This window comes from Sphaerodactylus townsendi, linkage group LG03 (genome assembly GCF_021028975.2).
Source record: "Sphaerodactylus townsendi isolate TG3544 linkage group LG03, MPM_Stown_v2.3, whole genome shotgun sequence".
Lineage (NCBI taxonomy): Eukaryota > Metazoa > Chordata > Lepidosauria > Squamata > Sphaerodactylidae > Sphaerodactylus > Sphaerodactylus townsendi.
This window is the reverse complement of record NC_059427.1, coordinates 94,015,577-94,043,147: the sequence shown is the minus strand read 5'-3', so window position 1 is coordinate 94,043,147 and position 27,571 is coordinate 94,015,577. Positions and strand designations below refer to the sequence as shown.

At 41.2% G+C, this 27,571-nt stretch overlaps 1 protein-coding gene across 1 annotated transcript in view; it reads right to left on the bottom strand.

The window, feature by feature from the left end:
• Positions 1 to 27,571, bottom strand: part of RBM27 (RNA binding motif protein 27) — a 52,584-nt gene that overhangs the window by 13,279 nt on the left and 11,734 nt on the right. The window contains exons 5-18 of the mRNA XM_048489965.1: positions 26,830 to 27,041; positions 25,854 to 26,111; positions 24,837 to 25,067; positions 19,401 to 19,535; positions 16,901 to 17,050; positions 15,645 to 15,792; positions 15,244 to 15,397; positions 11,565 to 11,825; positions 11,303 to 11,446; positions 8,912 to 9,034; positions 7,859 to 7,933; positions 7,574 to 7,738; positions 2,397 to 2,501; positions 1,811 to 1,999 (exon numbers count right to left, since the gene is read on the bottom strand). Of these exons, the coding sequence (XP_048345922.1) occupies positions 1,811 to 1,999; positions 2,397 to 2,501; positions 7,574 to 7,738; positions 7,859 to 7,933; positions 8,912 to 9,034; positions 11,303 to 11,446; positions 11,565 to 11,825; positions 15,244 to 15,397; positions 15,645 to 15,792; positions 16,901 to 17,050; positions 19,401 to 19,535; positions 24,837 to 25,067; positions 25,854 to 26,111; positions 26,830 to 27,041 (2,350 nt within the window). The remainder of the gene's footprint in view (positions 1 to 1,810; positions 2,000 to 2,396; positions 2,502 to 7,573; positions 7,739 to 7,858; positions 7,934 to 8,911; positions 9,035 to 11,302; positions 11,447 to 11,564; positions 11,826 to 15,243; positions 15,398 to 15,644; positions 15,793 to 16,900; positions 17,051 to 19,400; positions 19,536 to 24,836; positions 25,068 to 25,853; positions 26,112 to 26,829; positions 27,042 to 27,571) is intronic.

The window sequence follows — 27,571 nt, the reverse complement described above, 5'->3', positions numbered from 1 at the left end:
AGAAGCTTCATCTTGCCTGCTACTGGGCAATCAGACCATTAAACAAGGGCCCCTTTCGCTCAGGCTGGGGAGGCGGGCTCACACTGGGGTACCCGACGCCGGTGGAGCCCTGGTGGAGCACGCGAGCGAGTGGCCTCACGGCTGCTGGGGACCACAGACGCACCTTCGCATGGAGGCGTGTCTGTGGGTCTCTTCCCTGCTGCCTCCCGCCTCCTCCTTGCCTGCCAGCAGGGCCAACCCCCTGGCCCATGGGATGCCCCCCTTTCCCTCGGTGGCTCTGCGAATGGGAGCTGGGGGAGATGCAGCGAGAATCAGCCTTCAATGAGCCGCATTCGCCTGTTTAAAGTTACATTGGACACTGTGGGCCACTTTGTCTCGGCCGCGGACTGTGCTCCACCATAAAACAAAAGCATTGCTCATTGAGTGATTCTCATATAATCCTCTCTGAGGCTGGCGGAGCAGGTTGGGGGCGGTGTAGAGACGTGTTCTGGGCAGGAACCTTGCAAAGTTCCTGCCCAAAACAGTGTTTATATCACCCCCAGCCCGGCTTTGTTGGCCAGTGCAGAGTGGGCCAAGGTCTCTCAATGATCAACCAGAATTGTTTTATCCACAAAAAGATTCAACTAAATTGTATTCATGTATGTACTCCTCAAAAATAGGTCCGCCTGTCCTAAATAGTATACCTGAATTGTCAGCAAAAAGCTCAGATCAATGAGATAACCAAGAGTGCCTCTACAACACATTCTCCCAGCCAACTGCATTCATACAAGTAGAGACCTTTACAAATTTACTTCCATGTACAAAACCACTAGTAAACAATGACAAGGGGAAGGAAGAGGACTAGCAGCGAGAAAGAAGATAAGGCTCCAGGAGACTCAATGACAAATTTAGAACTGCCTTGGAATAATGTGCAAAATGGCCATGAAGGAGTCTGTTGCCAAATAAGGCTACAGTAAACATTTTTAAAAGTGATTTGTTGTGCAACCATATGCAAAGCATTCCTGTATTTTATTGAGGTGGGTCATAGAGGCAGCATACACATCAAGTAATTTAGTTAATGTGGATTTACTTTGTATGTGGGTCACAAAATTACTTTGTATGTGGGTCACTTTGTATGTGGGTCACCGCCCAGAGCCCTTGGGGATGGGGCGGTATTAAAATTTAAATAATAAATAAATAAAAAAATAAAAAAGCACAGTGGCATTTATCCAACCGTGCTGTTCTTAAACAGAGGAGTGGCAATTTCTGATTACTTTTGCCTTCCACTTCAGGGGTCACTGAAACCTAGGGGAAAAAATTTGAGGACTCAAGTGGGCTTCAGTAGGGGGTAGCAGCAAGAAAGGCTTACAGAACTTTTGGATAAAGACATTTAAAAGTGAGTCCAATTTCAGAAAGTTAGAGAACCACTACTTATAGTGTGAAAATTGTCTGAGTCAGTCTCACCAGACTTGTAAAAGTTACTCCAGAGCGATTTCAAGACTGAGAAGTAGCCTTTCAATCTATGACAGCCCTAATGATCCATTTTAGAGAATTATGGTTGGAACTATGGATAAGAAAATTATAGCTCAGGGAGACATAACCAACTGGAAGCTATGGATAACTACTCTATAAAATGGCTCAGTTCGCCGTGAGTGCATGAAGACACAGGATGCAATCTTATCACTATTTCCAGTTAAAGGAGCAGACTAAATTCATATAGAACTAGTCAGTCACCAACACAACCAAAACAGTGTTCATTTTATGGCAGATATGAATTTATACAGAAAGTAGAAAGGTTAGATTAAATCTTAGTCACAAATTGCTGACTTACTGCGAAATGCCGCACCAACTCGTCTTTTTCCTCTTCCACAAAGCCCCCGATAGATAGTGCTTTGGGACGATGATCGACCACCATATGGTACATTGTACCTCTCCCCCTTCCTCCACCTCGTCCTCGACCTCTGCTTTGAGCAGATGTTCCTTTTCCACGACCAGCAGGCAAGATACCTAAACGGGCAGCCTACACAAGAAAAGAACCGTCTTCAGCATTTGTGAGCACCGTGTTTTGTACTGTTTAGTGCACGGATTGCACTTGTACCTTCAAGATTCATAAGATGAACAGAGGTTGTGATGTGAGGCTTATAGAATAGGACTTCTCTGTTCACCCTTCCTCTATTCTAACTACACTGAGCCCCCCTTTTATTCCTGAGGGTCAGAAGACCTTCATAAACAACTTAAGGGGTAGGTCAGGGTTTGCAGTGTGTGCGTGCGCATATGTGTGTGTGATTGTCTGTGTGTATTGTGTGTAAATTAGCAGAAAACTCTCCCCAGCAGTAACGTCTTTCTGCCACTGGAGCTGAGCCATATGATGCAAGCCAATGTTATTATAAATAGAGCAAATAAAGTTGCAAATTCACCTCCACCTGTAACTGGTTGAGCTTTTTCCTTAACTCTGTTGTATCTTCTCCTGAAGACAGCCTCTTGTGATAGTCTAGTTCTGCATCCAAAAGTTCTTTTTGTGCCTTGAAAGGGAAGGAAAGAATAACAAAATATATTCACTTTTCGTTTTCTTTCAGTAGTGGTTTTGATACAGTTCCTTTTGTAATAGTTTTTCACCCCAACCTACCCCAGTGCTTGCAGCATGCATGTTAGTGGGGTGGGGAGAAGGAAAGGACACTGCAAATTTCACAGCAATTATGTAAGTGTAAGAAATACTGATTCAGATTACACGACCCCTGGTGGCCTGTTGCCGAATAAGGGTTTTTGTTAGAAAGCCACAGATCTCAGCTTCCAATTTTTAAGGAATTTAAAAGATGCTCACGGTTGCAGGAACATAATTGAATAAAATGGTGAAATATTTTAAGAGGATAAAATAAGATGGATGGAACTTCTGAATGTATAAAAAAGTTCAATTTTATTGTGTTTAAAAATAGCCATTCATCTTGATGATAACTGATTCAGGACAAAAATCTCCTCCAGTTAAGTGAAACAAGCCAATAACTATGTTTAAAGAAATTAGGACACTATGAAATATGCAAGTCTACTTTCTGGAGCGTAACAGAGTCCTGTGCTATGATGAAGTGCAAAAGTTTTATGGGAGAACAAATGAAAATTATAATTCCTGGTCTTAGACTGCTACGTTAACAATGAACAAGAACTTCACAAGGTGGATAAATTAAAAGTATAATTGAAGTTAGCTACCATTCATAAGGTCTGTTTGTTTTTTATGGATAATTCTGTCCCACAGTTAATTAATATTAAGCATTTCTTTCCTGATTTTCTCAGCATTTGGACTTGAGGCGGTTTAACCAATCCACAAGGTATATGCACTACAGAAATAGTGAAATAAAGCATGTTACTGTATTTTTGCAAGTGAAGAGTTCTGAATTAGCTCTATAGGCAAACAAACTACAAACAAATAGCATACATTTTTACAATCTGTTTCTCCACACTTCGAACCAACCTCTTGGTTTTAAACCAAGGTTATGCCTGGTACTCTGTGCTATCTGGGTGGTTCACTTTCACTTACACAACCAGTAAAAGGAAACATCCATTCTCAGATCTAGATAGTCAGTTTTTAAAAACTGGTGAATGGTGTTGCTACTGATTTCACTTCACTTACTCACTGTATGGATCACACTGCAGGGTGGCAACGCAAAAGGCGCTGGCAGATTGTGGATGTTTGTTGCATACCCCTCTCCACCAGCCCTCCTTTCCAACCCCAGAATGATTGTTGGTAACTTATTATGACGGTCCTTCTCCTCTGAGCTTAGGAGGACATCTTGTGGGTGTTTTCTCACCATCCAATAGGGGTGGCAGGAAATTACTTTTTTCTCCTTCCTGATTGGCTTCACACTGCCCAATTTCCTCAGTTTGGGTATTCTGGATAGCAGTCAAAGCACAAAACTATAACTAATAACTTGTTATGAACTATTAACTAGAAACAGCAATGAGCAGGAAGACACAATAGTACACATAGAGTATAGAAAGTTGCCTACATTTTAAGCGATGACTGGGGGGGGGGGGGGGGGAGATGTCCTAATAAGCTCAGAGGAAAAGGACCATTCACAATAAGTTACCAACAGTCGTCCTGCCACTAAGTGGAAGGGCATCTTGTGGTACCTCCCTGGGAAGTGTCCCCAGAGAAGATAATGAACGTGCTGTAAAATCTTGCGGCCAAATTCCAAGTCTGCAGAAGTGTATACATCAATTTTATAAAGCTTAACAAAAGGAGAGATCAATGATCATATGGCCACTTTACAGATTTCTTCAACTGCTGTGTTTTTCATTAGGGTTGTGTCAGTTGCTACACTGAGAACTGTGTGTGCTGTTGTGCCCACTGGAATTTTGAGGCTTTGAGACTTATTTGCCTCAATTATTACAAGTCTTGAGGCATCCGCTAATGGTGTTTCCAGAGATGCCCTTGCCCACATTTGGTGGGGAGATGACGATGAACATTCAGATTTGCATATAGGCTGTGACCTGAGTATGTATTTTGAGGGGCCTCTGGACGTCAAGGGTGTGCTACAGCACTTCCTTAGGATGTTTTGGTCAAGGACAGAATGTACCGTAGGTAAGTATATCTTCTGGAGGCTGTGAAACCTAGTTGACTTTTGGTCAGAAGGAGGATATCATATGAAGGACCACTTTGTCTTAATGAAAAATGTATAAATCTGGATGGACTGACAGTGCACTGAGACTGTGTTGATGTGATTTCAACCAGGAAGAGGAATTTAAATGAGACTGACTGAAGAGGTTTGGAGGGAAGTTTCATGACAGCGTTAAGGACCACATTCAATCTCCATGTTGGAAACCTGTGAATTGTTGACTGGTCCAAGGCCTTGACCCCTTTCTGGAACTTAACTATATGAGTATATAGCATTACTGGTCAGCTATCTAAATGAGGGATGATAATGGTAAAGGCTGCCATCTGTCTCCAAAGCATGGCAGATCTGAGTCCATCCTGAAGAAAGGCTAGTATGTTGAGAGTGCTTGGATGGAGAAGACCGACTTTTTAATGCTGTGTCCAATGGACAAATGCCTTACAGGTTAAGTTATATATTCTGGTGGTAGATTTCCTCCAGCATGCTAGAGCCCTTCGGGGGTGGGCGGTTTAAAATTTTAATATATAAATAAATAAATAATGTCGGTCACCACCTTGCTCAGACCATCTCATAGTAAGTTTCACCTTTCAGTCTCCATGCAGTTAAAGACAGACTGCCATATATATATGAATGTTCATCTCAAGTCTGACAATAAGGTTGATTAAGAGTTTGGAGAACACCCTCGGAGCTGAAGATAGCCTAAATGGAAGAGCTCTGAAAGGGCAGTGTTGCTGATTTATGCAGAACCAAAGCAATTTCCTATGCCCTGGAAAGGATGTAAAGGTATGCCTCCATCACATCTAGTGATGTCAGAAACTCGTTTGGTTGGAGCAGGGGTCCCCAAACTTTTTAAACAGGGGGCCAGTTCACTGTCCCTCAGACTGTTGGAGGGCCGGACTAAAAAAAACTATGAACAAATTCCTATGCACAAATGATTGTAAAATGTTTGATTTCACCTTTCAGCCTTTCTGTCATGGTCTATTTTTAGAACAGTGACCAAAGTATGTCAAGTACAGGGTGGGCTCCAAATATTGGGGAGGCTGTGGAATACCTTCCCCTGTTAAAAAAAAAAAAGCAGAACTTTCCCAATGAAGCATTCCATCTAACCCAGGATTGGGTATCTTCCTGGGTTCTTTCCTCCCTAGCAGCCAGCGAGCGATTCACCACCCTGGCTGATGCCAATGGGAGTGAGGCGAACAGAAAGCCTGAGAGCAACACATGGAGTAGCCAAGAGGGAAGGGTGGAGCAGGAGTTGCCACGTGTAAGGTTTCCAACTCTGGGTCAGAAAATTGGGGGTGCCATCATGTAATTGCAATCAACAGCTGTTGGGGCCGGTTCCTCCTCTCCCTGGAGCCCCCACTGCACATGAATGGAGCCATCGCCGCCATGCCTGGCGGGCCGGATAAATGCCTTCAGGGGGCCACATTTGGCCCCCGGGCCGTAGTTTGGGGACCCCTGGGTTGGAGTGATTCTGTGATAGATCTTAGGGTCTCCAAGCAGAAGTGCCACAGTTTGAATAAGCGATTTAGAAACTTGAGGTCAAGAATCGCCCTCCAGCCCCCATTTTTCTTGGGCACAGTGAAAAAAGATGTAGATTCCGCCTCAGTCTGCGACTGGTACTGGTTTGATGACCTGTATGTCTAGTAGGTATTGGATCGCTGATAGCTTTCTCTTTTTCTGCTGGTTGTTTGATGGGGGAGATGATCATATGATCTTGGGGGGGGGGGAGGTGAGTAAATTCTATGGTGTAGCCGGAGAACTTTTATAACCTCACTGGTCAGCCGATGAGGGAATCCAAGCATTTCTGAAATGAAGTTGTCCCCACACCAGGATGCTTGTTTGGTCCAGAGTTGGAGAGTAGTCACACTTGTTTGGATTTGTTGTCTTGGTCAATGTGATTTCCCTTGGGGGCAAACTTCCGCCTGTACTGCTCCTGTTGAAACTGGCCTTTGTTGTTAGACCAGTAACCTCTATTCTGCTCCATCTTGAAATGTGGAAGGGTATGGTTGGAACAGAAGGACAAGTTGTGATTAGTCGCCTATCCCATCACCTCAGACTGCATGGCAGGGACTTGACCTTGTCTTTACCCGAACCAGGATTTTGCTCAGGAGCTGGCGGCAGCACCCTCTTCTGGGAAAGAAACTCTAGTGGGGCAAGCTGTTTGTGCACATTACTTTGGCATGCTTTTCTGCTGGCTCATCTGAGCCTGTTTTGCCACCTGACTGCCTGGCCGTTGACAGAGCAGCCCATGGGGACGTGCTCCCCTGGCTCTCTGAAAGCTCAGCAGTCAACTGAGCCTCTTCATCACCCTCTGACATGATCTCCTCTTCAGAAGCTAACATGCTCAGTTGCTTTCAAAGTGTCCAAGAGAATAAAAAAGCTGCTGCGAAAGAGAAGCTCCTGCTATCACCCACAGAGAGGAAATGGGGGAGGCGGAGGAGAAGAGATTAAAAAGTCAGTAAGAGAAACACATAAAAAAGGAGAATGAGGTGACTGCTAGATGGATTAAGGCTAACCGAGAGAAAAAACCAAGTGTAGGAAAAAGGACAAAAGGTTGAGAGAAGCAGAGGCAACCTAGAAACTGCTCTCCCTTGGCTAAGCAGGAAAAGAACTGAGGAAATTGGGTGGTCTCATGCCAATCAGAAAGGAGAAAAAAGTCATTTCCTGCCTCCCCTATTGATGGTGAGAAAACACCCACCAAATGTCCCCTAATCAGTGGGAGAAATGCTGATTTCCATACAGGGATTCATGTAATGACACCTTTATTACCTCAGAACTGATTTGAGGAAAGAGTGAGTTCCCTCCTCCTCCCTCCTCAAAGCTCCATGCAGGCCACAGCCATGAGAATGAGCAATCTTTAAAATAAGTCTACTGTGGGGGAGGGGCGAATGCGACACATGGCATACTCCTTCCACGAGTTATTTCACTCAATATAACCCAATATCTTTCTTAACTAAAGATATTAGAACTGCTGTGTGAAGAGGACTGACCTCAGTTTTAGATTTCAGTTTTGATGTTGTAGAAGCGGCAGACGGTGTTTTCAACTCATCTTTCAGCTGAGAGATCTTTCCTGTTAGCTCCTTCAGTGTCTTCATGATCTCTGCTCTCTCCTCTGGCTTCATGGCTTTATTCTTTTCTAGCTTTGAGATCAACATCTACGCAAATGAAAATATGAAGACCACGTTAGATTAATTTAACTACATCCCAGTTATTCATGAAATGCTTAAAATGTACCTACTGAGAAACAAAGATGGTGCCCATTAACGGTAGCTTACCTTTTGACATTCTATTTGCTTCTCTACCATTTCTTGCTTTTTCTTCCTCATGTCTTGTTGCAGCTTCATTGCCTCCTAACAAAGAAGAAAATATTTTCAGTGATATAAGCAGGTCCTAATTAATATAACTAGATAACTAATTTATCAGTTTGTCTCTCTCAGCTGATATTGCGAACATTATAAATTTGGCAAAAAAAATCCCATACCAAATGTAACATAACTGAATAGTGGTGAACACAATTATGGTACTTTCAGTACACTCAGACACAATGTGTGTCAGTGGCACCACAAGGCTCAGACGATGGTTCCTAAAATGCTGTTGCTTCCCTGTCCTGTGCTTGCGGTCAAACACATTTTAAATGAATACCCTCTGACATCCAGATGCACAGTCTGCATAATATGGCTTTCATTAAGTCTCACCCATCTCCAATCAGGGGAGTCTACGTGCTAATGGGGGGGGGGGGGGGGGGGAAGTAATCCAATATGTTAAAACTGATTTGTACTCTAGAAGACTTTTCATAAGAAAAAAGACTCATGAAGCCTGAAACAAACATTTCTCAACTGAACTCTTTGGAACAGCCCAACACGAGCTTCAATAATAATCCAAACCAAAGGTGAACTCCATTTCAAACTACGGGAAGCACAGTAAAAAAATGTGCAAAATAATGGGTTGAATTCTCAACAGCACCAGTGGGAGGTTGCAAGCAGATTTCTTCCATCCTCCCCTTCCCTCACCAGCCTCATCTGTTTGCTGCAAAAAAGGTGATATTGAGGGTTGGAAGACCCTATGCCATACAAGATGCTTTACTAAGGAGGGCAAGTAGACAAAATCACCCCTTTTGCCTCCTCCATCAGCAGTCTTGAAGTACAACTGACCAAATTCTGCTTCTAAGTTGCACAGCTTTTCATTAATGTGGATCCTCAAGCCCTCTAAGATCACATTTTCAAAGGGGTGATGAAATCCACTTCCAATGGCAGCATCAGCTGGCACCACATGGAATTGAATCCATTGAATCAAATACAGCACAAATGGAAAGCATATTAAATAGTTACCTGCTTCTTTTTCAAAACTTCTTGGACATCATGGGATTTATTTCCTGTACTAGACTTTATGGATGTCTTTAGGTTAGAGGTACTATAAACCATCTTTGTGTGGGTAGTTGAGGCTGGAAACATCTGAAAATAGTAATTTAGGATAATACATATATAATGGCATGACGAAGCTTCTGCAAGTACCTAGCTATACTGTATTAAAAAAACTTTACAACTATTACACCACACTGCAGAACTCTCCAGTTTTCTGCAGTTTGTGTGGGGATTAGATTTTTTTTCACTAGAGCCCAGACTGCATTTAGGCCATAAGGGGAAATACTGTCCATGCCAAAAAACACATCATGACAAAGAGGCAAACATCTAACCCTACCAAGGACATAGATAAGGGGTTTTTTTCCCCCAGATTCAACCCCCCCCACATGTCCAAAGCTCTGCCCCTTGTTTGTGTTTTTTGTATTTTTTAGTGTTTTTCAGTTTTTGGTCTGCAGGGGGCTCCGTTTTAGGCTAGCAGCACCAAAACTGCAGGGATTTGTTGGGAGACTCTCCTGATGATACCACCCAGGTTTGGTGAGGTTTGGTTCAGGGGGTCCAAAGTTATGGACTCCCAAAAGGGATGCCCCCATCCCCCATTGTTTCCAATGGGAGCTAATAGGAGATGGGGGCTATACCTTTAAGGGTCCATAACTTTGGACCCCCTGAATCAAACTTCACCAAACCTGGGTGGTTTCATCAGGAGAGTCTCCTAAAGATATCCTGCAAGTTTGGTGCTGCTAGCTTAACAATTGCACCCCTGACAGCAGGCACCCCCCAAATTTTCCCAAATTCTCCTTTTAAATCCACCCCCTTCAGCATAGATTTAAATGGAGAATCTGAGGTCCCCAGTTTAAACATTGAAAGTGGTGCTGTTTCAGGGTGGGGGAAAATCCACCCCCAAACAGCATCACTTTTAATGTTGTTTAAAAGGGGACCCCAGATTCTCCCTTTAAGGCGGATTTAAAAGGAGAATCTGGGCTCCCTAGTTTAAACAACATTGAAAGTGATGCTGCTTGGGGGTGGATTACAGCATCACAGCGGCCACCCATGGGACCCCCTCCGCAAAACTCAGATTTTGCACCGGGCTCCATTTTTCCTAGCTACACCTCTGTCTGGAAGAGAGGGCAGAAGAGACTGCCAGCTGCGAGCCAAGCCGGGGGGGGGGGGGGAGGGCAGGCTGCCGTCCCTGGCCTTGAAAAGCTGCTTTTATAAACACTGAGGCCGGGGGCGGGGCTTGAGGCATGGCCATGCCCCCAGGGGCGTGGAGGGCATGACCCTCCCCACAAACCCTCCCCATAAAAAATCTTTACCTATGTCATTGAACCCTGGGTTATTAAGCATTTCTGTAATACTGCATGACACACAGGGTAGACAGAGAAGGTGGTTAAGTGCAGCTATTGTTCAACATGATGCAGAATCAAGATTCTCTTTAATGCAATATGACCTGTGCATGGCAAGTTCCAACCAACAAAATTCTGTGAAATCACAGAAATTCAGCAAGTGGCTGGGGAGAACTCAAATGGTACAGTCTATACGCCATATTTATCTTTTAAACTATAACTTTTAGAAAAAGGCAAAATTACTATCATTAAGTCACATCTACTTTGTGGTTCAACATTTCATTCTTTGACTAGCATCTAATCAGAATTAGTTTCTTAAATGTCTATCATGATGCACTCTCACCCTTGCATGCACAGAAAAAACTCATTTATAAACAAATGACAATTTTGGAATACAGTAGTTTAACTGGTCAATCTAAAATTTCTTGCTGATTGTATTGTTGAAGGTTTTCAAGGCTGTGTGGCCATGGTCTGGTAGTTTTTGCTTCTAACATTTTGCCCATATCTATGGTTGGCATCTTCAGAGATATGTTGAGACGTACTTCTCAAGATGCCAGCCAAAATGTTGAGACACACATCTGAAGATGCCAGGCACAGATGCAGGCAAAACGTTAGGAGCAAAAACGACGTAACCACAGCCACACAGCCTGGAAAACTCACAACAGAATCTTCTTGAACATTTTATTCATCGTAGATGAATAAATATTATTCAACAGATATTCAACTTGGTGAGAAGCACAGATCACACCACAGTATCAGTGCCCCACCACTACAATCATCCTTTTTCTGCAAAGCATGTCTTATGATGGAAGTTTTAAAAATTTGGTCCGGGGATCTAAACACTACATTTCAGAGTTATGAATGCTCAAGACCACCTGAAATATTAATGACAGAACAAAGCATCAAACTAACACACAATTACTAGCACGACACAAAATGCTCTAATTGTTTAGATGCTAACGAATCCATTTCCATTTTAACCTTCAATGGCATATAGCTAACGAATCCATGTACTTACCTGGGCATCCTCTGCTGCAGCACTGGACTGGTTAAGCAACAAATGTTGAGAATCCAGTTGATTTCCACCCGTTGCTCCAAGACGATATTTAACTGGAACCTTGTTAATCACGTAAGAACCCGGTGTCAATGGTTTATTTGCTACCTGCATGAAAACAGAAGAATTGTGATTGTATGTATCTTGAAGTAAAGACTAGAAACTCAAAATATTCTTTAGTGAGTAGAGGGAGAAAAGGTGTCCAATTTGAACATGGGCACTACACCTTTGGCACACTGCTGTGCATTGTTACAGCTGGAGTCTGTGTCAGCATTGGTTGCTGCAGCTGAAGTTGGTGATGAAGTGGTGGTAAGGTCTGCTGCTGCTGGGCAGGTTGCAATGGCTGCTGCTCACTGTTTTCTCGGTGCCACAGGACTCTTATAAACCGATTGTTTAACACTGCTTCTGTGCTCGAAATGGCTTTTCTGGCTTCATCGTTAGTTAAGTACTGAATTAAAGCAGCTTCAGGATCATTTCTGAAGGCAACCTAAGGAATGTACACTAAAGTTAGTATCACCAATGGTAGAAAATGAACACCAAAGACACACTCCTGCATATTTTTTTTAAAAATTCATCTCTCTAGTTCATATACGACGCTACATGTGGAATTCAACTTGTGTAATGTGTTTCAAAGTCTCTTTCCTGGAAGGAGGGACGCACCCATGCTTCCAGATACACCATGTCTGAAAGCTTGAGTCACTTCAGAAACAACCTCAGATTTCAAATGCAACACCCATTTTAAAAAAGAATTAATAAAGTACCACATACATTTTCCTATTAGCTCCTATACACAGAAATTCAGCTAGTCATTAACAAAACAGTCCTCTAAGGCAGGGATCCCTAACTTTTTTGGCTTGTGGGCACATTTGGTATTCTGACAAGGCATGGTGGGGGCACAGCAACAAATGGCTGCCATAAAAAGGCTGCCGCAGGAGGCAAAGCCAGCCACAGAATGACTGCCGCAGCTTAGCTCCAGTAGCACAGTGTAGATTCTTGCCTTGTGGTGGCAGCAACATAAAAAAATTATTTGACTTCAGTAGCATTTTTCACTTTTGTAGAATGAAGTGATCTGTGTGTCCATGGCTTCAATCTCTGGCCCAAGGTCACCTGAAAGTTTACTTGCAGGCAGCATCTCATTTTCTCCTCACCTCCATTTGTTTTTTTCCTGGGCACCAAAAAAGGGTTTCTTCTCCCCCCACCAACCTGGGAAAACTATGGTCCAGTGGTGAACCTGCAAGGACTCGCTTCCCCTACATATGCCCCTAGAGACCCACTTCCTTTTCTTCTTCCACCTGCTAGCCCCCTTATTCCCATTTTCTCTCCTCCTTTCTCTCCTTCCCATCCATTATACGATCTTTTATTTTGTCCTTCCATGGTTATCTTGATATATGGTCATTTATTTCACAACCTGCCTTTTACCACAATGGGGATCTAAAGTAGATGACATCTTTCTCCTGTCCATCATTTTATTCTCACAATAACTTTGCGAAGGAGGTTAGGCTGAGAATGTGGAACTGGCCCAAGGTCATCTTGTTAGCTTCTTCGTCTGAAACTCTAACCACAATACAACACTGGCTTTTGGGACAGAGTTTTTGTTGAACAGAAGCAAATAGCAAGTCCTGGGTGAGAGATGCATCTTGTGTCGTGGCAAGTCACCCAGTGCCTGCTGGTGGACCTGGTCCCAATGAGTCTTCCCCTGAAAGGCCAAAACAGTCCAGGAGAGTACCTGGCCATCCCCCTGACTTTTACAGACAGAAAGCAAGGCTCAAAGGTTGGCAATACTATTATGGTTGCCTAGTAATGGTAACTGAGTGTATTCATTTGTGCTTTCATTATTTGGAAGGACCCTGCAATTTTTATTTGACTTCAGTAGCATTTTTCACATCTGCAGAATGACATGATCAGTGTGTCCATGGCTTCAATCTCTGGATTTAATTACTGCCAGATTTGGCCATAGTGTGGATTGTGTAGATTTATATTTGATCAATGTGGTGTGTGTGGTGCCAGTATTTGTGTGTGTGGTGCCAGTATTTGTGTGTGTGCAAGCAAGGTTATCTTGAAGAAATTTTCCAAAAAATGATGGGGATTTCAGCTTCTAACAATTGAATTATACTGTGGTTTCCTACATGAATTATACTGTGCTTTCCTACAAATATAACGACTAGTACTGAAGAGCTAACTGATCTATTAATTAGTAATGAAATATGGGATTGAGTCATTTCACTGGATGCTTGAATATCCACTGGTCTTCAATCAAGATTTTATATGAAGACTAAATAGCTTCTAGATAAAACAGCATAATGCATGACAAAGATGGCCAATGTCACACCAATCTTTAAGAAAGGAACTAGGGGGGACCCGGGAAATTACAGGCCAGTCAGTTTGACATCTGTTCCTGGTAAATTAGTAGAATCTGTCATTAAAGATAAAATTATAAAACATGTACAAAAGCAAGACCTGCTGAGAAAGAGTCAGCATGGCTTTTGCAGAGGCAAATCCTGTCTTACAAACTTACTAGAGTTCTTTGAGGATGTAAACAGGCATGTGGATAAGGGGGAACCAGTGGACATTGTCTACTTGGATTTCCAAAAGGCTTTTGACAAAGTTCCTCACCAGAGACTATTGAGAAAACTCAGCAATGAAGGAATAAGAGGGGAAGTCCTCCTATGGATTAAAAACTGGTTGAGAAACAGGAAGCAAAGAGTGGGTGTAAATGGGAAATTCTCACAATGGAGAGATGTCGGGAGTGGTGTCCCCCAAGGATCCGTATTGGGACCAGTGCTCTTTAACCTATTCATAAATGACCTGGAAGTAGGGGTGGGTAGCGTGGTGGCCAAGTTTGCAGATGATACCAAATTATGTAGGGTGGTGAGAACCACAAAGGATTGTGAGGAGCTCCAAGCGGACCTTGATAAATTAGGTGAGTGGGTTAAGAAATGGCAAATGCAGTTCAATGTAGCAAAATGCAAAGTGATGCACATAGGGGCAAAAAATCCAAACTTCACATACACGCTACAGGGGTCAGTGCTATCAGTCACAGACCAGGAAAGGGATTTGGGCGTCTTAGTTGATAGTTCCATGGGAATGTCAACTCAATGTATGGCAGCTGTGAAAAAGGCAAACTCTATGCTGGGGATAATTAGGAAAGGAATTGATAATAAAACTGCAAAGATTGTCATGCCCTTATATAAAGCCGTGGTGCGACCGCACTTGGAGTACTGTGTTCAGTTCTGGTCGCCACATCTCAAAAAGGATATCGAAGAGATAGAAAAAGTGCAGAGAAGGGCAACGAGGATGATTGAGGGACTGGAGCACCTTCCTTATGAGGAAAGGCTGCAGCGTTTGGGACTCTTTAGTTTGGAGAGGAGACGTCTGAGGGGGGATATGATTGAAGTCTATAAAATTATGCATGGGGTAGAAAATGTTGACAGAGAGAAATTTTTCTCTCTTTCTCACAATACTAGAACCAGGGGGCATTCATTGAAAATGCTGGGGGGAAGAATTCGAACTAATAAAAGGAAACATTTCTTCACGCAACGTGTGATTGGTGTTTGGAATATGCTGCCACAGGAGGTGGTGATGGCCACTAACCTGGATAGCTTTAAAAGGGGCTTGGACAGATTTATGGAGGAGAAGTCGATTTATGGCTACCAATCTTGATCCTCTTTGATCTGAGATTGCAAATGCCTTAACAGTCCAGGTGCTCGGGAGCAACAGCCGCAGAAGGCTGTTGTGAACTCCCAAAGGCACCTGGTGGGCCACTGCGAGTAGCAGAGAGCTGGACTAGATGGACTCTGGTCTGATCCAGCTGGCTTGTTCTTATGTTCTTACAAAAGCTGCAAGTTGCATGACAAGCCTTCTGATGTATGCTCCCTTTCCCATAATGTATTTCACTGTTGGCTTACCTGAATGTTGACAATTGTTCCAAATTTGCTGAAGTGTTCATTAAGCCGAGTAATATTGTTCAGTTCTGGGGGTATTTTACGAACTTCCAGCTTGGTGTTTGTATACTGGTTTTTCTTTGGGAATCCTGGCTTATTCTGATTGTTATTAGCTTGTCTGAAGAAATAAAAAGAAGACTCATTAATTTAAACAGACCATTTTTTGCGATATTTGGGCATTAAAGTAATGCTTGCTTCTGCAAAACAGTTTATTACTCTAATAACAGCCTTGCCATGTCAAACTACAGTCAATTTTATCAAGTGCATACTATCCAGAACAGATCTATGCATTAAGTGAAATCAAATAATTACAAGGAAACAAAGTTAATTTCTTGGTATCACTTGTTCCGTACACAAAGTCTTACTTTCCAATCCAGGGTTTCTTTACAGATGGTCCTTCTACAGTGTTAGAAACTCGCTTCCTGTTGTCTGGCTCAAGCACCACTCTAGATATGTTAGTGCTGTTACTCACTATGCCAACTGGAGGCTCAGTCTGGATGATAATATTAGCAGCTGGGGGAGAAAGCAAAAGTGCATTATCAGTAATGGACTAGCAGAATATTCATACAATGGCAAAATGAATAGGACTGACCTTTTCTGATTACCCATGCACTTCCGTAAAAACAAGATCATGCACCCCATACACATTTCCTGCTCCTGTTCCTTTGAAATCATAACTCTGCCATGACTTGAACAATCTTTACTCACTGCTTTAATGGCTGATACCATGGAGGATGTGCTCCTCATTTCTGGAAGACTGACAGCCCAACCTATTTCCTGTGCTCTAAAGCTGCAATAAAACTGAATGGCTCAGTGATGGAAAATTAGCAAAAACAACCTCTAACAGCTTTATTCTAAGCACAGACAAATATCAAGATCAAGAATGCAAATAAAGATAAAAGTATATTTTCTGATTTAATACAATATTAGCAAAATCCCTAGACATACACCCTTCCTTCTAGACACTTTTTTAGACCAGGGACTGAAACCCCAGACCAACGAAACCAATCAGAACTATATCAGTGTTGACTCACTATCAGAATTGTTGGTTAGGAAAGATTTATTTGATTTTTACAGTTCTAATTTATTGTCTCATTTTCTAATGAGACAATTATTGTGTTGCGTTTCTTTTTATATTTTGTTAATATTGAAAAATGAAAAAATATTAAAAAGAAAAAAGATCAGAACTGTTAAATTAAGTGACATTTTTGGACCGGTCCAATGGGTTTTCCATTTTTACGTTTCCTAGAGAAGCTTGAACTGTGGGGGACAGACACGATCTAGCATATGGCTGGAGATGCAGAACCCTGAAGACTTATTTTATACACCATCACAACATTCTTCTATGAAAAAGTCTCAGAAGACATCAGTATAATACTGGACTATTTCAGCTTAGTTGAAAACTAATACTGAGTGCAGTTACCTCTTCTAGGGCTAAGGAGTATGATTCCGTTGCCCACCTTTGTCAGATTAAAGATGTGTAGGAAACAAAAGCGTAGTATATAGAAAAAAACCCAATTCATCAATTACAACTTTGTCCATCTTCCAAGAATTATCAAGACTGTAATGCTGCCTCCTAAAGCATATGCCAGAAGGCTGGAACTAGGAGACAAGATCTTACCTCTTGGATTTGTATCCATCTCACCAGAAGTCAGACCAATAAGATTTGGACGCTGCATTAGCGTTCTTGAAAAGAACTGTCGATACTGTGATCTACCAGCACTGGTAATACTAGGAGCCTCTGGATTATAGCCGTCTGGTTCGTATGTATCTATTATTAGAGAGAGAAGAAAAATGTGGGATGCATTACTGATTAGTTAAAAGTAAGCAATTCTATGTTCTTAGGCTAGGGTTTCTGATAAAGCACATGACTGGAACACATGCTAAATGTCCTAATCCTGGGCTTGGCCGGGAGGGTGGGGTATTAACTTAATTAAAATTAAAATAAATACAATAAAATTATTTCAAAGTTTCAAGTTCTACTTCACAAATTTCTGCAGATCTAGGAGGAAGATGGGAATTCCGAAATTGTGGATTCAGAAAAAACTACTACGGGATGTAGTAGCTTTTCAATTTCAGAAAACACTGATAGGTTTCTATGAGCTTTGACACATTCCTATTGAAAAAAACTGTGGTGAGCTTTAAAAAATTCAAATGAATGCATGCTATGGTAGGCTCTTCATTTCAGCACAAGAAATAAAGACCATAACTCTCCCTTAATATTTCATGTATTACCAAAGAAATAAGATGACTGTGCCAAAGAGCCAAAATTAATGACCTGAAAGAATCTTCAAGTATTTTGGAATATTTATTATTCAACCACCAACAGAGAGGCAGGGGACCAGCAACACTTGGGCCTGAAGAAATTGTCAAACCTCAGGAGACTAAAAAGGGCTAAGTTCAAACACAAAAGTAAGCTAGGCATAGTTTTACAGTTTTCTGTGGGTGATTACTATTTAAGAATTTACTTGGTTTTAATATTTGAAGATTAAATGTTATTGTTTTAGCTACACTGTATCTTAATAACTATTTTATCATTGTAGTTGAAAATTTTAAGCAGTGTTTTAATTGTGTATACTCGTTTTTGACTCAATAAAACTGAGGTAAATTAAGTTGTTAAATTTGCATACTACAGCAGCACTACTGTAATTTTGGGAACTATTGTGATTCTTTCCCCATTACCTACTAGGAGACTTGTATTTGGTATTTTACTTCACACTACTTCATTTCAGAGATGACTGGCATCCTAAAAAATGTTTAGACAGAAAAATGTACTGCTAGCAATCTTTGCAACACAAAAAACATATGATATACTCACTTTAAGGTTTAGGGATGACATAAACCCTAAATGGATGAATGCTAAATGCATATGTAAATAAGGGTATAATATTTTGGAGCAAGAAATAATATACCGTATATACTCGTGTATAAGTCGACCTACATATAAGTCGAGGCACCTAATTTTACCACAAAAAACTGGGAAAACGTATTGACTCACGAATAAGTCGAGGGTGGGAAATGCAGCAGCTACTGGTAAATTTCAAAAATAAAAATAGATACCAATAAAATTACATTAATTGAGGCATCAGTATGTTAAATGTTTTTGAATATTTATTTCAAAGAAAAACAGTTAACCAGCTCTGTAAGTGGAAAAGAGGGTCAACAAGAACAATATGGTATCAACAATAACGTTAAAAGTACAAAAACCTTAGCTTTTTTGTAAGGAAGGGTTTTAAACAATGGATCTTAGAATAAAAACTGGAATGAACATGCCTGTTCACTGTGACTCCAAACTACCCTGCTTTTTAAAAGAATAGTTCATTATTTTTGTGTACATATTTTTAAAATTGCACATGGCAGGTGTCATTTTAGAAGGGACATTCACACAACCTGTCAGGGGAGGAATGTTTATGTTAGCAGTACCAACATTTCAGAGTATCTTTAGGAGACCCTCTTGATAATACCACCCAGGTTTAGTGAAGTTTGGTTCAAGGAGTCCAAAGTTATGGACCCTCAAAATGTAGCCCCATCTACTATTAGCTCCCATTGGAAACAATGGGGGATGGGAGCACCCACTTTGGGGATCCATAACTTTGGATCCCCTGAACCAAACATCACCAAACCTGGCTGATATCAGCAAGAGATTATCCTGATGATACCACCCAGGTTTAGTGAAGTTTGGTGCAAGGGGTCAAAAGTTATGGACCCTCAAAATGTAGCCCCATCTACTATTAGCTCCCATTGGAAACAATGGGGGATGGGGGCACTCCCTTTGTTATGGACCCCCAGAACCAAACTTTACCAAGCTTGGCTGGTATCATCAGGAGTGTCACCTGATGATACCCTGAAATGTTGGTGCCGCTAGCCTAAAAATTGCGCCCCCTAGCGGCCAACGAAGTAAAAACTCTAAAATATTTTTAAAAATAGCCTGACTTGTATATAAGTCGAGGGGGGCTTTTTCAGCACAAAAAATGTGCTGAAAAACTCGACTTATACGTTAGTATATATGGTACATAGTTTCCTTTCATCCTTTACGAACAATGCAAGAAAAGCTAATGATGGGCAATGTCAGCAGTCTCAAATACGACACTAACCACAAGTAGAGAACTACATTTGCTTACGTTCTGATACTGTATATAACAGGTTTTGGGATAGAGGAGGAGGTAGTCTTGCTCCCACGGGTGCAAGGCTAGGCACCATAGTTGTGCCTGGCTGGTCACGGTTGTTTATCAGACTTGACTGTGGCAAAGGTGGCCCTGTAATGAAATGATAAAAAACTAAGTCAGATTTATTTAGCCATACCAAATTTAGTTCACACAGCAGTGCATACAGGAACCTTAAAATAATTTGATGTAAGAATAAAAATGCCAATTTCAATAGTTTTCAGTTGTTTTAAAACAGCACCACAGAGGTGCTCTGATGGAAAAAAAGTACTCAGTGAGATAAACTGGCATTATTTAAAGGCTCATTTCAAAGTTCCTGGCCTATAACAGAAAATTCCTGCTTCCTCTGGAAACCAGTTTAGTGCCAATAAGAGTTGGAACATAAAGCATTTTAAAGCAGTTCAGTTTAAATTGCAGGGCATTTTATGGGTGAAGGTGTTCCCTCAGGTAATGACAGTCAAGGTTATTCAGGGTTTTTTAACGATGATTTGTACATCGATTAGAGTCTGAATAGTTACAGTAAACAAAATTTCGATCTGAATTTCTCACTGTACAAAAAGAAATGTTAAGTATTGCAGCCTGATTAAATCTCAGTGAGTTACAAAGATGGATAAAGTCCAGGATAAGCAGCACCTATTACTACTTAAAATGTGACCTGGAAAGCTGTTACCTGTCTAACACTTTAGTACCTTCAAAGTTAAGTGTCAAGAAGGAGTATCATCTTGAGTAATTAAAATGTTTCCGTGAGACAAAGGGCGACGGAGCCAGCTGAAAAGGAGACTGCCCATGGCTTAGATAAAAGGAACAGATTTGGTGGAGTGGGTTTGGAGTAGGTAGAACTGCTGCGTATGGAGGAATCTTTGTAGCGTAGCAGAACCTGGACTCAGGAGCTGCCCATGGGGACATGGGGTATCCCATATCCCTGGGCACCCGCCATTTGTCATGAGTCATCTACCTGGGCTGCTCACCACTGAGCCCCACCCCCCGGCCTCCCTGCAGGCCGGTTTCAGCCCTCCCCAGGCCCTGGGAAAGGCAGGAGCCAGCCTGCAGGGAGGCTGGAGGGAAAGTCTTGGCAGTGAGCGGCCCAGGCAGGTGCTATGGTGCCCCTTCCCAGCCTCCTTGCTGGCTCCCATAAGTGGGGGGGGGGGCACGGGGAGCCGGTCATGCCCCTGGATGCCATTTAGGCCTGATACATCACTGCCTGGACTGGAAAGCTATGGCTGATCAATTGCCAGTTGAGTCTGCCATTTGTCTTGTGGCTGGAGAAGGCTTTAGCTCGTGCCCGAAAACAGGGCTAGGTAGGTTATTGTCTTGTGTGTTCCTTCCTGTAATAAATTTTTGTATTTAAACTCTCTTGTGTTCTTACTGACTTGATGAGTCCACTGGTTATGCTACTGGCTGACCTCACTGGTTGGTTGGGTTGAAACTGGAACCCCTCTTGGAAAAAATCCAGGAGATTGGGAAACTTGGAAGTCCTGCCTTAGCGCAGGCTTCCTCACATTAAGAAAACCCACATTCAAATAGCCAAGGGATCTACTTGATCAGAAATCTCCCTGAATGTAAAGTGAAAATCATCATCAACTTGGAGAGCCATTCTCAATCTCATCACATGCCATGGGAGTGAAAAAAGGAGTATGTTTAAAGATGACCAATGAGAATACTTTCAGCTGCATTTGCTGTTCCAACAATTCCACATGGGCCAAAAACAGCGGTGTGTAAAAGGGTTTTAAAAGGTGTAAAAGGGTTTACACCATTTTCACACTGCTGTTTTTGGCCCATGCGGAATCTGCCCAAGAATCTATGAGAAAAATCCAACTGCAAAATCCTTATTGCTAAAAAAAGAACAAAAAAACTCCAAACACAAAATCAAACATTCTAATACAGCTATTCCAGAACAATTATTTTTGAAATGGCCAGATTTTTTAAAAAGACAATTAAAAATGAATCAGTCCCAAATACTGCCCTACCTCTTCTAAAAAGCACCATTACCCATTCCAACCAGTGCTACTACTGTATTTTATTTCATTTGTGTCTCACCTTTCTCCCTAATGGGGAACCAAAGTGGCTTACATAGTTCTCCTTTTCTCCATTTTATCTTAAACAACTCAGTGGATTAAGTAAGGCTGACAGAGTTTAACTGGCCCAAGGTCACCCACTGAACTTCCATGGTACTGCCAGGGATTTGAACTGAGTCCTCCCAGATCCTAGTCTAACTCTCTTAACTACTACTCGATACTGGCTTTCTTAACGAAGAAAAGAAACAACTGGATGTTTCACAATAGCAACTGATACTGAAATGTTGGTCCATGTTTGAAAAATGTTAAAAAACTGACCTTCTGTCAATCAAAATGTTTTTAAAAATGCTTAGCGCAGAATTGCAGTGATGTGTTCAGGTGACCAGTGAGATACTTTTATCTTTTGATGCTTTTATCTTTTGAACCAGAATCACTAGCCAAGTCCAACTCAAATGGCTTAGCTTTTATTTCTCCTCTTTTACAGTTCTGTTAGGTAATTTGTACTGCCATCTTAACAGTAAATTGGAAAAGTTATTTTTCTATTATAACACTCTTAATGGAAACTAGCAATAGAAAAAAAAGCTGACATAGTCAGCAGCTAATATTAAACAGCCAAGGTTTTCTGAATCATTTTTCCAGACAACATCACAGCTTTGTTTCAACACTGCCTAACAACCAGCTACTTCCAATGGGACAATGATTACTATGAGCAGACAGATGGGGTAGCCATGGGAAGCCCCCTCAGCCCAGTGATAGCCAATTTTTACATGGAACATTTTGAGAAACATGCCCTCAAAACAGCACCCAAGAAACCCGCAACTTGGTTCCGATTTGTGGATGATACTTTTACAATCTGGAGCCATGGTGAGGAGGAACTGCTAAACTTTCTGGACCACCTTAACAGCATCCACCCAAACATCCAATTTACCATGGAAGAAGGAAAACTGCCTTTCTTAGATGTCTTAGATGTCGCAGACCGAACCATCAACTGGGCCACACAGTATACAGAAAACCAACTCACACAGACCGATATCTACATAAAAACTTCAATAACCACCCACAACAGAAAAGGGGTATAATCAAAACTCTGACAGATCATGCAAAATGAATTTGTGAACCTCACCTCCTCCGTGATGAAATCAATCATCTAGATTGGGATCTGCAGGCTAATGGCTACTCCACAGAAATCAGAAGAGCTTTAAGACCAAGAGAAACCCAGAGGACTGAGGAGAAACAGCCCACCACAGGACAAATATTTCTACCGTAAATCAAGGGAATCACTGATCAAAGAGGGAAACTGATGAAGAAATATAACCTACAAACCATCTTCAAACCTACCAGGAAAATACAGCAGATGCTACGTTCAGCAAAGGACAAGAGAGACCCCCTCACTTCTGCAGGAGTCTATCGCATACCCTACAGTTGTGGAAAGGTCTACATAGGAACCACAAAATGCAGCATTCTGACTCATATTATGGAACCCAAAAGACACTGTCGACTTAACCATCCTGAAAAATCTGCAGTTGCAGAACATGTCTTAAACAAAACTGGACATAACATTTTATTTGAAAACACTGAAATTCTGGACAATTCAGAAGGTTATTATGTCAAACTGCACAGGGAGGCGACTGAAATTCACAAACACCAAGACAACTTCAACAGGAAAGAAGAGACTCTGAGAATTAACAAAGCTTGGCTACCAGTACTTAAAAACACCAAAAGAAAACCCCAAGGACATGCTAAGTTCATGAACAATGGACTCCACCCAAACACAGGATTTGCATTCACCAATACTGCTGCTGCTGGAGGGTATGAAAATGTGAATCACTCCCTGGACTGATAAACTCCACTCGCAATACAATACTATCAACCACATCTTTGCATAACAAGTTCCACCCAAACACTTACTGATTGGTTCCCCACCCTGGGACATGGACAATATATACCCCACTAAACATTCCCCTCTCACTGGACACAGTGTGTAACAGACTTCCCTCTGTGATATACCAGCCACAGATGAAGGCTAAATGTTAGGAACAAGATCCATCAGCCCATGGCCACACAGCCCAGAAAACCCACCAGAACCAGTTGAATCTGGTCGTGAAAGCCTTCGACAATACATTCTCCTGTAACCATTTTTTGCTTCCTGTTATTTGAGGTCTTTTATAGAAAGCTGTGTTCTGAATTACTTCTGAATCTATACTTTATAGATATAACCCCTTGGTGTCTGACTAAAGGTTAAGAATGTTGTTTGACTGAAGAAGAAGTTTCCAAGTTTGGTGGCAGATAGGCATCACACCAGAGCTCTCTCAACATACACTTGTAGGAGAGAACTCCAAGTTGGACCTTTAAGGAGTCCTTTACATTGGACCACAAGAATTCAATTGAACAGTGATAGAAATATGGACTACATGTATATGTGCCTACTAAAAGACTATGTATGGTGAATTTGTTAAGATTTATGAAGATAGAAAGATCCGGTTTTGGATATCATTATTTACATTTATAGTGAATATTCTATTGCAAAAACTGTTTGAAAGACATTGATGGACTTTTGACAGCAAAACTGGTGAGAAATTAATGGACTTTTGACAGCAATATTAGTAAAATGCTGAAATATTAGTAATTAAGATTATATATTATTTGAATACACATTGATGACTGCCATTTATCAGCCTTAGGTGTGCAATGAGTTTTTGATATGTCCCTTCATCCACCACTACACCTGCAACAATTCCCTTTTGCGTGTCTTTACCTTCCTTATGCGTGTCTTTACCTTCCTCAAGTGCCATCCTCAGCACAGAGCTTGGATCACAATGTTGCCAATATAAAGACTGTCCTCAACAGATCCTGTTGTTCTTCAGTCAGAACCTGTAATCTCCCTTATGGTGCCATCTATGATCTATGAACCAGAGATCTGTGTGCCAATTCTCCGCCCACCCCTCCTTCCCCCACCAGCTCAATGAGTCTCTCATTCAGATGTTCCTTTACCCTAAAGACTACCCAGTTCTACTTTATTCTTCTTATTGGGAAGAAAAACTCTTTTGGAAGCGAACTGCTAAATAAGGATCTTACATTTTACAAACTCTTTAAAAGCAGTAGTCAAAATCCAAAAATGCATCATGCCATTTGATCTCAGCAGCAGTACTCATTACTTCTGTATTATCATACTATCAAAAGACAGCTTTGGCTGCAGCAGCAGAATATATACAGGTGACAACCTTTTAGTCAACGTGTGCAGGATTATAGCCTTATCAGTGAAGAAATTTTTTGATTCCTATAACAAATTTTTCAACATTTCAACAGTACATAGTAAACAAGTACAGTAATTCTTGTAGATAACTTTTTAGAGTGCTATATTTGATTTTTTAAAAATTACTTGGTATAGGAATTCTAACAGGAGGTGGTGGCCGATGATGTACTTGTGGTCCTGGCATTCTCATGTTGTGAGCAGGGCCTTGTGCAGGTGGCATTAACATTCCAGGCGGAGGAAGTCCTGGAGGTGGCGGTGGGAAAGGAATCATGCTTGGCAAAGACACTTCATCTACGACCAGTGGATCATTTCCATGATCAAACTGGCAGAGGTCACCAAGCACACAAAACCCTCGTTCTGCAAAACAAAGCACAAGCAACACTTTTAATATTAATAGCAATAAGCAATCTTTTGACTAGCTGGAGTATCTTCAAAAGATGTTATAAATCTGAACTTTTCTTCTTCTTGTGCTACATGAATTAACAAATGATTCTATGTTAGAAGGTAAAGTTCAGAATAATTCAAAAAGGCAGCATCTGCAATTGACCTTTCTGCAGACTGGCACTAAGTCCAGTGCACACAATCTTGTTAAGTAGCATCAACTGAAATTCTCTGAATGGTACTGATACTGTTTAGACCATTTTAGACCAAATAAAGTATTAGCAGTAAGTTATCTTGCGTCAGAAACTGGCTTTTGAACAAAGGGAGTCACAACTCTGTGAAAGTGCACAACAGTTTAAATTTGAATAAATTAAGTGGATAAAAAGGGAAAAACCAAATTGAAGTCATGCCAACCGCTTACCCTGCAGCATGGCACAAACAGAGTTGTATATAGCTAAACATTTGACTCCTCCAAAGTTATCTAAATTACATATTACATGATATGTGCCAAATTTATGAGCAAACATTTACTCTTGTTAGAATGAAACATTGAAGGGAAAAAAACTAATCTAGAATCAGATCAAAAAAGCCCCACTCGCATAAAATAAGGTAGCAATTAAAAAACAAAACAAACATGACATCAACATTTCATTTGTATTAGCACCTGCCAATACAAGAATGGCTTGAAAATATATTAAAAGTGAAAACCTCACATGAGACTGGAGGCGGAAGGATCGACTAGGAGGAAAGAGAAAGACTTACCATCATAATCTCGACAACGCCTTTTTGGTGGAGCATTTCTGCCAAACGAATTAGAAGAATGATTGTTGTAGTAATTTGACCAGCTTTCTGTTGTGTTTTCAGGATGGTGAGCAGGTGCAATCACAGTAACAGCACTGGGAATACACTGTGCTCCAGAGGAATACTGCTCCGTAGATTTAGCAAGAGACAAAGACACCGAGTTATATGAGCTTTCCATGTCACCCCTTTCACACTTGAATTTTGCTCTCTCTCTGTGCTCTGTTAAAAAAAACGCAACAAATTTGGTAAGTTTAGATGCTCTGTCCGCATTTTTTACATTTTTCCAAGACAACTGCACATAACAGGAATACCACATATGCCTGCTTGGTATATTAAAAAGCTCTGACTGATTTATTTTATTGCAAGGCGTCAACAGTATACTTGGCTTATTCTTAAAATAGAATGTTAACACTCTGCTGTCAATACTCACACCAACAAAACCATCTTTAGGAGAAAAAATAGATTCCCCGTTTGTGATTGATTTCAAATGAACAGATTTCCACCCCAACAAAAGCCTGCTGCATTGGTAAACTCTTAAAAAACAGAATCCACCAGTAAATAAAAACCTCTTCCCTGCTGAAAAAACTCAGCAGCTTACAGCACTGGTCTCCACCAGCAGGCAAAGTATAATAGAAGGTTCAGTTTTACCAAAATACTCTTGAGAACAAATTAAAAGAGAGACACAGACAGAGACAGAGCAAGTCCCTTGACTAGCTTACTCTGCGCAACACAGGGTTAAGTCTGCTTTAATGAAGTCAGAAATCACTACTTTTCCAAATCAATTCCAGTATGAAGCTAAAGTTGTTAAGGGATCCAGGTGATGCCATCCTTCTCTGAAAAAGCAAGCGTTATGCAGGGTTTCCCCCAACAGCTTTTAAATTAGTTGCCATGCAACTGGGATCAGAAATTCTTCAGCCATAATATTCAGGCAACTCACCAACATTTCTGTTTGTATCCCGCTCTTTGTTTGCATCCTGGTCTTTGCTTCTACCTCTGCTGCGACTCCTGCTGCGACTCAATCCTCTGCTTTTACTGCGACTCTTACTTCTTCCCCTCCGCCAATCATATTTGTCTCTGTACATGTCATTCCGGTCATAGTATCTATCATAGTCTCTCCATTTGCCATCTTCTCTTTTTCTTTCTCTTGCTCTGTTCAAAGAGAATGAAAGAAAAGAAAAATGGATTTCGACAATGCAAGGAAGTTGAAATACCTGTGGCTTTGCCCTTGCACTGTCAAAATCAACAACCAGAACAGAACAAGACTGTTCATATGAAAATATGAATTTCTTTGTACATGCATGCATAGATCCATCAAGGAAAATTATTGAAACCAAAATGAAAATAAATAGAATTAAATGAAACTGTTTCAAAGCCTGACAGGCAAACCAGTTTTAAAACTCACTCCTTGAGTTCTCTGTACCACCAAAGGATGCTTAATGAAACACGAAAACCAACCACGTTAATTTATGTCGGCACAACCAGCAAACTATGCTAAATACCCAGGTTTCAATCTCATACATAAAAAAAACAATTTTAAGTAACAGTCACTAGAGGTTCAAACCAATGCAACTCAGTAATGGTGAATTAAGATAGTACTTCTCTTGACTATTCCTAAAGTACAAGGAATTATTTGGAATGACAAAGATTTACAAATCTCAGAGGCAGTACAAAAGACACTT